General features: G+C 45.9%; 1 protein-coding gene across 8 annotated transcripts in view; it reads right to left on the bottom strand.

The window, feature by feature from the left end:
* PTPRU (protein tyrosine phosphatase receptor type U) overlaps positions 1-15,643 on the bottom strand; it is a 410,313-nt gene that overhangs the window by 16,586 nt on the left and 378,084 nt on the right. For all 8 annotated transcript variants that reach the window (XM_063139805.1, XM_063139806.1, XM_063139808.1 and 5 more), the window contains 2 exons: positions 11,760-11,900; positions 3,853-3,978 (listed from right to left, as the gene is read on the bottom strand). In XM_063139805.1, the coding sequence (XP_062995875.1) occupies positions 3,853-3,978; positions 11,760-11,900 (267 nt within the window). The remainder of the gene's footprint in view (positions 1-3,852; positions 3,979-11,759; positions 11,901-15,643) is intronic.

The following is a 15,643-nucleotide window of genomic DNA, read 5'->3' as shown; positions in this document are numbered from 1 at the left end:
AGCAGAAATCCAGCAGTCCCTTAACTCCATTGTCATCCAACAGTCCAACTGCTTCCTTAGCTGGTTTCCTGCTTCTGATATATTTAAAGAATTCTTTATTGTTGGACTTGATATTATTAGCAATGTGCTCCTCAAAATGCTTTTTTGTGTCTCTTATTGTTTGCTTGCATCTCCTTTGTGCCAGCTTGTGCTCCTTTTATTTCTCCTCACTTGGGCAAAACTTCCATTTTTTTTTGAAGGAAGCCTTCTTTTCTACAATAGCTTCTTTGACATTGCTTGTTAACCATGCTGGTGACCTCTTGAACTTGGTACTACCTTTCTTAACCTGTGGAATACATTTTAGTTGAGCTTCTATTATTGTGCTTTTCAGTAAGCTCCATGCATTTTCCAAGGATTTAACCCTCTTGATTCCACCTTTCAATTTTCTTTTCACTAGTTCCCTCATTTTAGAGAAGTTTCCTCTCTTGAAGTCAAGTGTGAATGTGTTGGATTTTCTGGGCAATTTCCCACTTAAGTATATATTGAATCTGATAGCACTGTGGTCACTGTTACTGATTGGTTCAACAATATTTACATCTTGTATTAGGTCCTGGGCAGCACCACTTATAGGATTAAGTCCAAGGTTGCCTCCCCTCTGGTCGGTTCCACAACCAACTGTTCCAGGGAACAGTCATTTAGGACATCAAGAAATTTAACCACTTTGTCATGACTGGAATATGAATTTATCCAGTCAATGTGAGAATAATTGAAGTCACCCATTATTACAACACTTCTTCATTTGGAGGCCTCCCTGATTTCATTCTCCATCTCAAGGTCACTCTGAGCATTTTGGTCTGAGGGACGATAGGACATTCCTAGCACTACATTAGTTTTAGGGCCCTGCATTGTCACCCACAGCACTTCCGTGGAAGAGCCTTCCCCATTTAGGTGCTCTAGTCTACTTGACACAATGCCCTCTTTGACGTACAGAGCACCACCGCCCCCAGTACACCCTTTCCTGTCCTTCCTATAAAGTTTGCATCCAGGGATGACCATTGTTTTTAACTTTTGTAAACCACCCAGAGAGCTTCAGCTATGGCGCAGTATATAATTGAAATAAATAAATAAATATCCCACTGGTTGTCTCCATTCCACCAGGTTTCTGTAAAGCCCACTATGTCCAGGTTCTCCTTTGAAACCAAAATCTTTATCAGGGCTTGGCAACTTGTGAGCCTTCCAGATGTTTTGGCCTATAATCCCCATGGTTCTTCACCATTAGCTATGCTGGCTAAGGTGGATGGGAGTTGTAGGCAAAACACCTGGAGGGTAGCAAGTTTCCCACCCCTGATCATTGGCAACTTCCACTGATGTTCCAGTTTCAGAAGAAATCTTAGCTGCGGCGGAAAGGGCCTTGGAGAGGAAAATGTTGAAAGCTGCCATATATCATTTAGACTATATATTTTTGTCAGTTATTATCTACTCCAACTAACAGTAGCTTTCCAGGGCCTTCAGCAGAGTTCTTTTACATCACCTGCTAACCGGGGAGGTTAACATCCTTTTAAATTGAACCTGGAAGCTTCTGCGTACAAAAGATGTCCTCCACCCTTGAGCTAAGGGGGTTCCTTCCTTAGTAATGTTTTGACTTTTTCTGCAAATCAAGCCAGCTATACGGACTACTGAATGTCTCAGGAAACACAGAGAGGATCTTCCGCTGATGACATTTAGCTCCCGGAGAGTGCCATTACTGCCATGGCTGCCTGCAATTATTCAAGACGTTACCTGCAAGACAAGCGTTGGCAGGGGCTGGGTAATGTGGTGGCATCTGAAACTTATTAAAAACAGCGCCTGCAGCTTCGGCAGGGGGACCAGGCAGGAAGGACCTGTGTCATGTCGATGCCAAACCAATTATGCAAGACAATGAGAGGAAAAAACAAAAGGGGAGCAGAACGGCTTCAAGGGCTTGACTGTCTGAGCAAGCTAGAGGGTTTGTGAGAGGCGGGGGAACCACGAGGTTTTATATCATTCTGCCAAAAGTGGGAGCAAGGGCACTCCATCAGTTGCAAACGTCTGATGTTTCATCAAAGCCTAGGGAGATCTCCCGGATCTTAGGGCCCCTCAGACACTGTCTTGGAGCCATAGCATTGCTCTCTAAAGGTTAATCTGTGGGATACATAGGGAAGTATGAGAAATTTGTTTTAGTTTTATCAGCTTAGGCTGATATACCAACTGCGCCCTTATCTGGACAGAGATAGCCTAGCTACAGTTATCCATGCTCTGATAACCTCTCGTTTGGATTACTGCAATGCGTTATACGTGGGGCTGCCTTTGAAAACGGTCCGGAAGCTTCAGCTGGTACAAAACAAGGCAGCCCGTTTACTAACAGGGACTGGCCAGCGAGATCACATTACGCCAGTCCTTTTACAACTTCATTGGCTGCCAGTCCAGGTCCGGGCTCGATTCAAAGTGCTGGTATTGACATTTAAAGCCCTAAACGGTTTGGGGCCAGGTTATTTGAAGGAACGCCTCCTCCCATATGTACCTACCTGGACCTTAAGATCATCCACAGGGGCCCTTCTCCGTGAGCCCCTGCCAAAGGAAGTGAGGCAGGTGGCTACCAGGAGGAGGGCCTTCTCTGCTGTGGCACCCCGGTTGTGGAATGAGCTCCCCAGAGAGGTCCGCCTGGCGCCTACACTGTACTCCTTTCGTCGCCAGCTGAAGACCTTTTTATTCTCTCAGTATTTTAACACTTAATTTTAACTTAAATTTAAATTATACTGTTTTAACTCTGTATTTTAACCTTATATCAATTTTGCTGCGTGGTTTTATCCTGGTTGTGCTTTTTATACTGTATTTTGTATTTGTGTTTTTAACCTGTTGGTTGTTTTAGGATGGTTTTAATTTTTGTGAACCGCCCAGAGAGCTTCAGCTATTGGGCGGTATAAAAATGTAATAAATAAATAAATAAATAAATAAATAGTTTATTTTTTATTAGGTTTTTACTCAGTTCGCACATCCTGGACCGAACAAGGACTCGGACACATTTTGCAGTCGAAGTATGTACATTTCCAAGCTTGCAATGTAATTCATGGACTCCCCCTCCACCCCACCCAAACATGTGTTTGACAGCATGCGTACATTTGAAAAATGTGGATGAAAAAATGCATACCATTATTTATATATTTTTTTTAAAAGTGCACACAATTACTTTTTAATCAACAGGAGAAGAATGCACATTTCAATGATGCTGACCATTGATTTGTATATTTGGAAAAAATATGCATGAAAATATGCATGGATTTTCATGTAGGGAAAAACAAAACAAGTCTGCAATCTGACATGGACTCAAGTTGGACCGAGTTTCAAGATGGAATTCGGAAAACTTCTGGAAGCTTCGGTTTTGCTGCTTGACCCTCTCCAGGTTTTGCCCTTTTGACAGACTCTCAGAATGTCTTTATTCCAGATGGCTTTTGGGTTATTGGTAGTGCTGTAACTTTTTCATCTGCTGCCATTAATTTAAAGTTGTTTTTTATATGTTGCTGCTATTTTTATTTGACTGTTTCATCTGATTTATTGATTTACGCACTTGTTTTTTTATGGGTGATCTTGTGGCGGTTTGATATTTTTCTGTGACCTTTTTAGGTGGTTTTACAAATGACAGCAAAACACCTTGGGAGGAGGATGTATCCTGAGAGGCTGTTTAAAAACCCACCAAGTAGATAAATAAAGAAAACCCTACTTTAAACGCTGTAGTTAACAACAAATGTCAAGTCGAACTCCATTTACTTAGAGGCTAATTAAAACAAAGTAAGAAATGTAGATTTTTAAAAATGCACCCATACTCTCAAACCAACATGATATTCCCAAGCTGCTCACCCGTGTTATATTCTGCACCCGGAAAAGTCGAGCGACAACATCTTCGTCAGAGGATCTGGAAATGTATTCCACTTCCATGGGTCCGTACTGCTGGAGTCCTGGCTCAGGCCAATATTGTAAACAAGGCTAAAAAGAGAAACAGTACAGAGGCATGAACATGAGGCACTGCAATACAATCCATCATGGCTTATAGTACAAGCTCTAGAGAGACAGAATCCATACGGTTTCACATGCATTGTTAAGTGATGCTCACAGCAAAAAGGCCCCCAGGAAGGCCAGAGCTTTCCATAGAATATTTACAATGGGTCCCAGGGCCTGCACAAGGTATCTTGCTGCCTGAGGCAAAATCTAAGATGGCGCACATCATCATTCCATGTACAGAGGCCAATCAGATTAGTACGTGAATCTGCCTTACTTCCACACTGATGATGGAACAACAGCCCTCACTGCACCTGATGGTAGTCAGATAACTTAGTGGGTATCAAATTTAGGAGACTCAAGGTGGTAGAGGAGCTGCTGCTGTCCTCCAGCACATGCCACCTGAGGCAGCTGCCTCACTCTGCCCAATGGTAGGGTTAGCCTAGGGCCTTGCTAGACCTACCACATAATTCGTCTGGGAGGAGGGGCGATGGCGCACTACAGCTAGCGCGCGCCATCGCCCTTTTCCAGACGTAACACGCGACGGGGCAAGGGAAAGCCCCGTCGCGTCCGGCATTTTTCTGCCCCCTTAAAGGGCCATGTGCGCAGGAGCGCACCGCCGAAAACGGTAGGTTTTTTTTAAAAAAATAAAGAGTCCCCCGCTCCCCCTGCCCCTGATTTCCCCACACACACAATGCCTGATGCCCCCCCTCTCACTTGCCCATCCTCCCCCCGTCCGCCAGGCCCTGTCCCCGTCCGCCAGGCCTGTCCCCGTCCTTCTTCCCCCCGTCCGCCATGCCCGTCCCCGTCCTTCTTCCCCCCGTCCGCCATGCCCGTCCCTGTCCTTCTTCTCCCGTCCGCCATGCCCGTCCCCGTCCTTCTTCCCCCGTCTGCCATGCCCGTCCCTGTCCTTCTTCTCCCGTCCGCCATGCCCGCCCCTGCTTGCCATGCCCGCTCGTCATACCCACCCCCTGCCCACTCGTCATGCCTATCCCCCGTCCCTGCTCGTCATGCCCGCCCCCTGCCCACTCGTCATATCCGATGCCCCCTCCGCACACACCCCATCCATGATTTCCCCCCCCCATCCCGATGGGCACAGCACTCCATAGGAGTGCTGTGCCCAGTCCGTGGCTTCTCCTGGCTACTCACGAGTAAGCGAGCAGTCGGAAAAAGCCACGGACCCTGCTAGACCTTCTGCAACCCCGGCCTCAGGCCGGGGCTGCGGAAAAGCCAGGCCATAAGTGAATCCGCTTATCCCAGTTCAAGTGAGGACTTAGCCCGGCCTGACTCCGGAATCCCCTGTGCGTCATCTGGATGCACAGGAGGGAGACCGGGCCTCACACCGCGCTAAGGCCTCGTCTAGCAACGGCCCTAGAGAGATCTGCAACTGATGGCTCACTAGAGGTCACGTCCGATGCAGCAAAATGGTTCAGAGCAAGAGAAAATACAACTATATGACTAATTGCCTGCTGGATCAGATCCGCAGTCTTATAGCCATTTCCCTTAGACTACACTCCATCAAATTCAATAGGACTGACTTTTAAGTAGACATATATAAGATTGTGCTGTTAGGCATAGAAAAATCTGTCTTTTTTCCAATCCACGGCACTTTCTCATGTATTCACTCATAGGTTTGTTCTGTCCCATTTCTGTATTAACATGCAAGATTTTTTTCATCAAAATCTGCACAAAACTTAATGTACAAATAGGGATTCAAATACATATTTTAAAACATATTATCAAATACATACTATTTGCATTCTATCCTCAAATAACCCTAAAACAGACCATGGGTTATTTGTTATTCTACCCTCAAACAACCCTACATCAAACCATGGTTGTTTAATCCTGAAACAACCCCTTTCACCTGCCGGGGGCTGAATATTCAAAATAGCCGCTGGCACATGTCACAATGAACTATAGCTTAAATAAGCCATGGTGGGTTGTGGTGACCGGTCATTGAGTGTGCATGGCCAGAGTCTTAAGACAGAGTTGAGGAGGAGGAGGCAGCACACACTTAAATGGATCAAGTCTGTTCCTCTTCTTCCACTCCATCTTACATATCTGACATCCAAACTTTATGACTTTAACATCACATCAGCTTCCCCTCTCTTCTGAGTCCAAAGCAGAGGTATAGAGCCTGTCTTACTTTGTTTTATGTGTAATATTATCAGCCTCTAGCATCCCCACCCAACCACTTTAGATGTCTTTCTCCTGAACTAAAAAAAAACCACCCTGACACTTTGGGCTCATCTACACCAAGCAGGATATTGCACTATGAAAGTGGTATATAAAAGGCAGGAGCCACACTACTGCTTTATAGAGGTATTGAAGTGCACTGGCAATGGTTGGGGCCCACTGACACATACCACATACCACTTTCATACCTCTATATCCTGTTTGGTGTGGCTCCTGCCTTTTATATACCGCTTTCATAGTGGAATATCCTGCTTGGTGTAGATCTGGCTTTTGAGAGCTGATGTTGTGGTACATTTGATGTGAAGCAGACATCATAAGAGCCCTCATAGCCACACCCCCAAGGAGAATGCAGAAATAAGGACATCTGTGTGGGTAGCAGCTGATGCCATTGCCCCTGGTAATCAAAATGACCTGGTGCTTCAATCCTGCAAGCCCTGAATTCACTACATATTAAATTAATTAACTAATTAAATTTTTATACTGTCAAATAGCCAAGGCTTTTTGGTAGGGATGGACAAACTCACACATCTGGCTCTGTTGAACGCTCACCAAGAGGGCCTGCGAAAGCGTCTTGTCCCAGCAAGCTGGGTCCAGGAGGACAGATGTGGAGGAGTCTGCCGGACTCCCAGACCTACTCAGGGGCCTGCAATATCCCTACTCTCTGGGCAGTTCACAATTAAAACCATAAAATACAACATGACAAGACACAATATAAAATGTTTTAAAAAATGTAAAAGGACCACAGGTTCATCTACACCAAGCAGGATATTCCACTATGAAAGTGGTATAAAAGCAGTATACAAAGGGCAGGAGCCACACTACTGTTTTATAGTGACATTGAAGGACATTGCAGGATCTACACTACTGCTTTATAGCAGTATTGAAGTGCACTGACAACAGTTGGGGCCCATGACACATCTACACCAAGCAGGATATAGCACTAGGAAAGTGGTATGAAAGTAGGATATGGTATGTGTCAACAGGCCCCGACAGTTGTCAGCACACTTCAATCCTGCTATAAAGCAGTAGTGTGGCTCCTGCCTTTCATATACTGCTTTTATGGTGGAATCTCCTGCCTGGTGTAGATGAGCCCCTCGTGAAACCAAAGTAGAATCCACCAGCAGTTACAATCCAGGGAAAGCCTGTGTGAAAAGGTGCATTTCCAGAGGCATTCGAAAGACTTACATTTTCTGCCTCCCAAACCACACAAGGGAGAGTTTTCCAGAGAGTGGGTGCCACTACAGAGAAGGCTTTAACCGTTTCTTGTAGGAAAGCAGCAATTCAGCATTATCAACGTTCCCTTCTGCCAATGTTCACCGCCCTCCGCCCCCCACCCCACCCCAGCCAACTCCAATGTGGACATCCAAACATAAAGTTGAGTATTCCTAGGTGTTAGAAGCACTGGAGGAAGAACCCTGATAGGACGGGATCTTGCTCTCGCTATCTCTCACCCAGCAGCGTCACTGATGTATTGCTCAATTCAGGGGTCACGGATGCAATTGTTTTCATGCCACGACAGTCAGAAAGGCAGCGTCAATACAAAATATATGATGTTTGTCATTGCACTTTAACAGAACATTTAGCATTTCGGGCCATCCGACAGCGCGGGCCTCACTGCACGGCAAATGCGTTTGAGAAATAATTGGTTATTAATAGGGGCTATAAATCTCTGTGATCTCGATGCCTTCCAGACTTTGGAGCTATAATTTGGATATTAAAACTTCCTTCGGCAAAGCATAGTTCAAGCGAGGGATCTACCCTCTAAGTCACCTTTCCGAAGCTGTTTGCTGTAAAGGCTGATTTATTGGCTGTTGGTGTGAAAGTGGCAAACATTTAAGATCTGGCTAAACAGCATTATGCAGACATCCCCAAAGAATGAGATGCCCATCGGGGCGAGCAGAACAGGGTAATGAAGAAATATGATAGGCAGAGTTGCACCAAAGCCATACTGGGAGAGTGGAAGAGTGCCCAGGGCTCAGGGGGAGGGAGTAGGGATCTGAAAGCATGGGTGCAGAGGGGGAGGTTCAGTATTAAAAGGGCTAAGACAAAATGTCCTTGTATATAGCTGCTTCACAGCTGATGCGTACCATCTTGATCCTGTGGCTGCAGACTTCATCACATGGCCAAATATCACTGTATACGTGGCATTGTCCTGAAGCCAAATTGGAGCGAGGGCAGGGAGCTTGGATGACTTATGAATAAAAAGATGGGGGGAAATGACAGCCAGCAGCACCAAAGGCATGAGATTATTGCCAGTACCGGGATCTTGAACAGATGGAAGCAGCAGTGTGTGTGTGTGTGTGTGTGTGTGTGTGTGTGTGTGTGTGTGTGCGCGCGTGTGTGTGTGTGTGTGTGATGAAACCTTCTACCCGCTCCCTAGAAATCGCCAACAACACAACACACTGACCTTTGTTGAATACGTTTGCTCAAAAAAACGTACAGCTCAGCTTGAGGAATACATCTGAACTCTTTATGAGCATATTCGTAGACCAGTTAATTCTCCCCCCCACACACACACACCTTTCCTGGTATCAATTCCTTAAGGCAGTCGCTTCAAGGGCATTGCAACAATATGGTCAGAGAGCATTTGCAAAGCATCATGGGGAACTGAAAGGCATGATGGGAAAGAGAAGGCCTCTTGGGTGCCCAGGAGCCCGCCAAGCCCACACTCTGCCACCTTAAGCAGAAGAATACGAATTTGGGAGTTAAATAACTGTCGTTCATCTTAAAACGTTTCAACCAATACTTTAGGGAGCTGACTGAGTTTGTGGCTGGTCACTAACACACACACACACCCGTAAGATATTTGCTGGAGCCTCATCTCCTGGCAAAGTCGAGGGAGAATTTGGGGGGAAATAAATTGGGGTGCAGTTTGGAACTAATGAGGTGGTCTGAGGACTTTTCTTTTTTAAAAAAAGCATTAATGTCCAAGAGGTCTTTTTTCCCCCTCTCCAAGCTCCAGGCAGCAGGACTGCCAGTGTTCGGAGTGGCGGATTAACTTGTGTCATGTCTTTAAAAGGGGGAAAGAAGGGTGGGGGGAGCCCTTGAGCCATCTTGTAAGAATGGACTCTCTTGCCAACTGGCCAAATGTTTTCAGCCCCATCTGGACTTTGGGAGGGTTTTCATCTCCCCTGAAAATCTCAAAAAAAGCTGGGCCAAAATTCTTGTACCGGCCTCGAGCTAATTAAAATGTTAAACAAAGGAGGAAAAATGCCTAGGGCATCATAACACTTTAGAAACGGAATTGGGGAACCTGAAACTCCAAACTCTGGGAAGAAACTCAGATTAAGAGAATTTTGGAAGCCAACCTTCCTCCTCACCCCCATCAATAGAATTAAAGCTGGAAAACCAGGTTGTCTTTATCCATCACTAGAAGATTTTTGCTCCTCTTCATTTTAAGCTTCCCAAAACCTAAATCTGCCCTCGTGTAACTGAGTTAGCTGCTTGGATCTCCCTCCGTGTCAATGACTTCCAGAGTTAATTTCACTCCTGAATAAACTCCCTCTGGCTTTGCGGAATTACCCGGCCTCCTTGGCATGGTAGCACCAGGGATAATGTTTGTTTTCTCTTTCTGTTATTTAAGCACGCAGCAGTCCTCTTTAACACCGTGAGCACGACTGACAAAGGAACGCTCCTCTTCACCCGAGGGGGGCCTTTAATTCATTCATCTGCTTACTTCTACATCACTGTTACAACTGCAGGTTTGGGTCATTTGCACTAAAGTGTCTGATCTCAACTCATAAAATAATCCAGTTAATGAAGTCTTCTCCCGACATCCATTAAGAGTCTGTAATACTAATTTTATGTGTGTTTTTTTAAAAAAATAAAGCAATACGTTTTTCAGGCAAATTAACATTACAGTCTTGTAATGGGCTCTTAAAACTGCTATGAACTTGACAAGAATGCTTGAAGAATCTTGGGAGGGGGAACCAAAGTTCCAAAACCTTCCCAACACCCTGACAATGCATCATCCAGTTCCCTTTCATGCACACCGAGAGTTTTTATTTTTTGATGGCCGCAGTGTGTAGTTTCTAGCTTTACAACTCTGTACTGCTTAACATTCAAGCATGCTGCTAAATCCCTAGGAAAACTTAGGCCGTTTCTAAACCAGCCCGATAATCCGAGCTGGTCATGGCTGAGTCCCTGTGCAACCAAATGAGGATGGGCAAGACCCAATTCTTCCAGTAGGTGTGTCCTGCCTGGTGCCGTGCTTACTTGAGTGTAAGCGCGGCACCAGAAATGGGCATGGAGCAACGTGGTGTGGCTCCATGCCCACCAGAGGAGGGGGTGGCAGCAATTTTGCCACCTCTGTGATGGCAGGGAGGGGGTCGGTGGGGCAATTTCAGAGTTGTTTTTAACTTAAAGTTTCAGTGGAACGGGGCATCGCACTTGCGTGACCAGCCCCACTGCTTTTTTTAAAAAAAGAAGAAAAATGAAAAGGCACCTACAACGGCCCTGCTTCCTCCCAGGACATTGTGTGCCTCATGTGCACACTGGGGGAGGCTCTCGCAATCAGGATATCACGAGAGCCTCCCCCTCCCTCCTGGAATGCTAGGAGGTGTAGAAAGGGCCTTAGTCATTCTTAGAGTAAAACCACTGAGATCAATGGGACTCAGGTTGGTCATGATTAATTTCAATCTCATTGATTTCTAGGGGTCTAATCTAATGGATCCCCCCCCCCACACACACACATATATTAGGGGTAATGTGAGTTGAGTGACTGCTGTGCATAATAACTGACCATTATGCACATTCACAACACATCAAGGAGGATGTCCATATAATGCATTCACGAAGAGACCTTGCACATTTTCTGGCCATTATGTAACTCCTTTGCTCTGGGATCTGCACTGCTTGGTTATTCACTACCAGGCTGCCTGGATAGACAAATCTCTCAGCTTTGGCTTCTCCCACAAGTTCTTTCCATCCTGAACATGAAGGGATTTGCAGAATTTGTTAAGTTCATATGAAAAATGGACTGAAACGAAATTCACACCCATCCCTGCATCTGAGCCTTCATAGAATCATAGAATAGTTGGAAGCGGGTAATAAGGCTATTGAGTCCAACTCCCTGCTCAATGCAGGAATCCATCTTAAAGCCTACCTGGCAGATAGCTCTCCAGCTGCCTCTTGAATGCCTCTAGTGTGGGAGAGCCCACAACCTCCCTAGGTCATTGGTTCCATTGTTGTATTGCTCTAACAGTCAGGGAGTTTTTCCTGATGTTCAGCCAGAATCTGGCTTCCTGTAACGTGAGCCTGTTATTCTGTGTCCTGCACTCTGGGATGATTGAGAAGAGATCCTGGCCCTCCTCTGTGTGACAACCTTTCAAGTACTTGAAGAGTGTTATCATGTCTCCCCTCAGTCTTCTCTTCTCAAGGCTAAACTTACCCGGTTTCTTAACTCCCTTCAATACTTAATCCCTCTGGTTTTGCTCTTGGGGTGTTTGAGTTGAATGCAAGCAGATCAGACCACCTTCTTGATAGCATCACCGTACCAATAAGAAAAATAATACAAACTCAACTGCGAGAAGCGACCACAGAGAGCTGGAGAGTGGGCCCCTGTCACTCACCCAGGCAGAGTTGGACTGGTTGAGCTGGTTCAACATGATGATGGAGGTGCAGCCATAGTCATATACCAGCCTCCAGAAGTCTGTGGTGGTGTTCTGGAGCGGGTGCAAGGTCACAATGAAGGCAGCGCTCTTTGTGTAGCTCTAAAGGAGATCAAAGAGAAATGGGAAAAAGAAGCACATTAGAGGCAGAGCCCGGAAGCCAGAACAGCCTGCATCTCCGAGGGTGAACCAGGAGCAAGATTGGATGGGGGCAACAAGATTCCATGAGGTTCATCCTTGGGGATGTTCCAAGGAATCCTCTAAAAGCCATCTCATATATTTTTTTGGGGGGGGGCAAAATGGGTAAGTGCAGGGGCCATAACAAGGGTAGGCATGGTTGGGCATCTGCAAAGGGCCCACACCTGAGCAGAGGTCCACTGATTTGCTCCTCCTCTGCCACATTGCGAACTGCTTGCTTGCCTGCCTCTCACTCTGGTCCAGACAGTGATGGTGGTGAAAGGGAGAAGCAGGAAATGCCACTGCCTTCCTGCTCACTGGCTCTCTGCCTGTCAAGCAAACAAGCAGTAGAAATGACAAGAAAAAAGAATGAGGAGCAATCGCAGCAAGGCAGACTCGGTGGCAGAGAATGCCACTGCCCAGGGACTACCCAAAACCTGGAGCCAGCACTGCATACCTGACGTTGCCTTCCCCAGGATGTGCCATCCAGGACTCCAATCTGACTTGATCCTTGGCCATGTTGATGGCGGCTGGTGGGAGTTATAGTCCAAAAACATCAGGAGGACCCAATGTTGGAGAAGGATGGCTCACATGATATGTGAGCTGCATATCTCTGGGAGCCCCAAACCCAAGGACAGCTCTTTATTTTTTAAAATAAATAAAATACATGAGGACATGGGGATAAAGCAGTGCCAAACGGGATCATTGATGAGAGCCCAGGGCCCCTGCTTATCAGCCCACCGCCCCCATCATTTTTAACCCCCTTCATCCTATGCATAGATGCATTGATGCTCACACACCCCACACCACTCCACACTGCAGGCACAATCATTTCTTGAAGATCCCGGGTTTGGAGATCCCTATGCTATAGGAAAGATAAGGGAATGTAGGGGGTGGATTAATAAAGCTCCATTTGGTTATCCTGCAAAGCAAACTTATTGGTGGTAGAAGGATGGCCACTGCTCTGCCATCATAAATCTGAACTAAGTGGTTGCCTACTAAAACGCATATCTCAGTAAAGCAGGCTCAGTGAGTTATGACTATTCAGCAGTTGTCACCTGAACCCGTAAGTGATGGCTTGAGCATGGGAAACAGCCATTCCTGATCGATCAAACACCACAGAATGTTCATATCTCCAGACATTATTTAAGGAAATACTGGCTCTATTGATCAACACCAAAAGTAAGCTTTGAAAATACGGAAAATACATCTGAAAAGTCCAAACGTAGCACAGCTGCTCCCAGGAAAATCCTGCCTGAGCAATCACACACCAAGGGCAGTGTCCAAGTGTGTCGCTCCATTAGCGCAAATGATGTTACTCTAGTGGAAACTCAGTTCTGAACTATGGGCAAGAGGATAATCCAACTAAAGTTATGTTTGTGCATACAGTTCTGCACTACACTTGCACAACCCATTGTGCAACCAATTGCAGATAACTCGTGTGCATCCCATTGTGCAACGGGTTGCAGATAACACTTGTGAAACCTGTTGTGCACCCATCTGTACAAAACTCTCATGCAGCCGGTTGCACAAGCATAATGGGCAACTGTTTGCACAATGGAAAGATTTGATGGAGCTCTACGAGTGCTATTTTAGTTGGATTGTGCCTCAATGATCCTGTTATGCTCTTTGGATTGTCAGAGCTGAGACAATTTCTCCCTTTTTTTAAAAAAAATATTTATTTATTTATTGCATTTCTATACCGCCCAATAGCCGAAGCTATTGATGTATGTGTATGAATGTAATATAGTGTAATATAGTTCTAACCTGCCTTATCAAAAGAATTCCCAAGGTGACGTATAGCAGCAAGAATAAAACATAACAAACGTAAAAGCCCGCAGTAATATCAATCTCTAACAAAAATTAAAAACTGAGAAATTAATTGGGCCAGAGTGAAAGGCAAGCAAATAGGCAGGGAGGAGGAGGAGGGCGGCATACCCAAGGTGCAGCTGGCCCCACTGAGAGCATCCTGCCTAAGGTATCCCAAAAAACCTAGAACCAGCATTGTTCTCTGCCACTGATATGAGCAATTCTGCTGGGGCCATTTGAGCATGTTGGATCCTTTTTTCAGTCCTGGAATTGGTGAACTTAAGCTTTGTGCCTGCCACATAATTCTAGGCCTGTAATAATTCAACTGCAGTGAGAAAACACATGGCTGTGATGCAGGGCAGAGCCCTGTTGTGGGGTGCACTAAACTGAGGGGTGAGCAAGGCTAGAGATATGAAAGGGCCTAGTTACCACTGAGGATCTCATATCTCCCAAACTCACTCTCTCTCTCTCTCTCTCTCTCTCTCTCTCTCTCTCTCTCTCTCTCACACACACACACACACACACACACACACACACACACACACACACCACTATCCATTAAAAAAAGTTCGCATTCTGTGTTCTCGCTCTCTCGCTTTTTAAATACAGCTCTATTCTTCCAACTGGAAACAATCACCTTTGATCTAAGAACAAGTAAGTGATATGTCTGCCCAGTGGGCAATTTGCTTTCCCCCGCAGAACGTTATATGCTCTGGATAATAAGGGCACAGAAAGGAAAGTGGATCTCAGCTTAACTATCGTACCGTCAGCCTGGCTTGTGACATCTCTTTGAGTTAGGGGGGGGGGGGGAGAAGAGAGGGAGAGGGAGAGAAAGCCAAGTGGCAACACACACACACACACACACACATACACACACAGGGCAGGCACCTCTACATCTCACTTCTAACACACACTTTCTTGGGAGGAAGGGAGAAGACGGGCTGGAAAGGAAGGGAAGAAAAGACCCTTAACTTCAAGGTAAAGACTTTGTGATGCTTGTTAGCACTTCAAAAGAAGCAAGTGCTTTTAGGGGCACCTGCAGAGAGAGAACAGACAATCCAGCATTGGAGAACTTTTTATTCATCCATTCCTTGCCTTCCTAAAGGGTCCTTGAAACAACACTTAGAAGCACAAGTGACAGGTTGCCGGCACTTAGAAAAGATCTCCCCGCTTTCGGATTTCGCTCAAACTCCGTTATAGTGCACAATCAACCCTTTCTTCCCTGTGGATTCCCCCCCCCCCGACCTGCTAATTTGGGAAGGCATCTTCAGAGGGGTGAATTGGATATATGGAATCTCTGGCTGAATTTGATAACTGCCCTCCCCACCCCCCTGGAAAAAAAAAAGAAGTATTGTTTTAAAAATTAAATAGGCAGCAAAGCGGAGTTAAAGCAGTGAAGGACCACCAGCCATTCCTTTGCCGGATTATTTCCTGATGGAGGGACGGAGCTCATTCTTCCGTGCTTTGGCCTGTCGCTTGCATGAAAGGAATTGTCACAATTTGCTACCTGATCAGGAGAGAAAGGACGAGCTGAGAGCCACAGAAATGGAGAGAGACAGAGTCTATTAGCAGAGGTGAAAGCAAGAATTGATTAACTGGTGCAGTTAAGTCAGTTACTGGAGACAGCCATCGGGGCTTTCGCCTCCCACAGGCAACTCCAGGATCTGACTAGCTCTTCTTCTACAAGTTGCCTTGCTTTTGCAATCTATCTCTTCCTCCCTGCAGTTGAAAGGAGAGGTTTTCTTCTCTAACTCGCCTTTTCTTACTGAGTCCCTGCTAATGGCCCCGTTCAGACGACACCGTTAACCCTGCTGTGCCTTGTTTCTCAAAACCTCCTGCCTTCTTGGGAGACAATTACG

Source organism: Elgaria multicarinata, chromosome 13, assembly GCF_023053635.1.
Source record: "Elgaria multicarinata webbii isolate HBS135686 ecotype San Diego chromosome 13, rElgMul1.1.pri, whole genome shotgun sequence".
NCBI classification, from domain to species: Eukaryota; Metazoa; Chordata; class Lepidosauria; order Squamata; family Anguidae; genus Elgaria; species Elgaria multicarinata.
The sequence above is the reverse complement of the archived record's forward strand: the minus strand, read 5'-3'. Positions and strand labels throughout refer to the sequence as shown.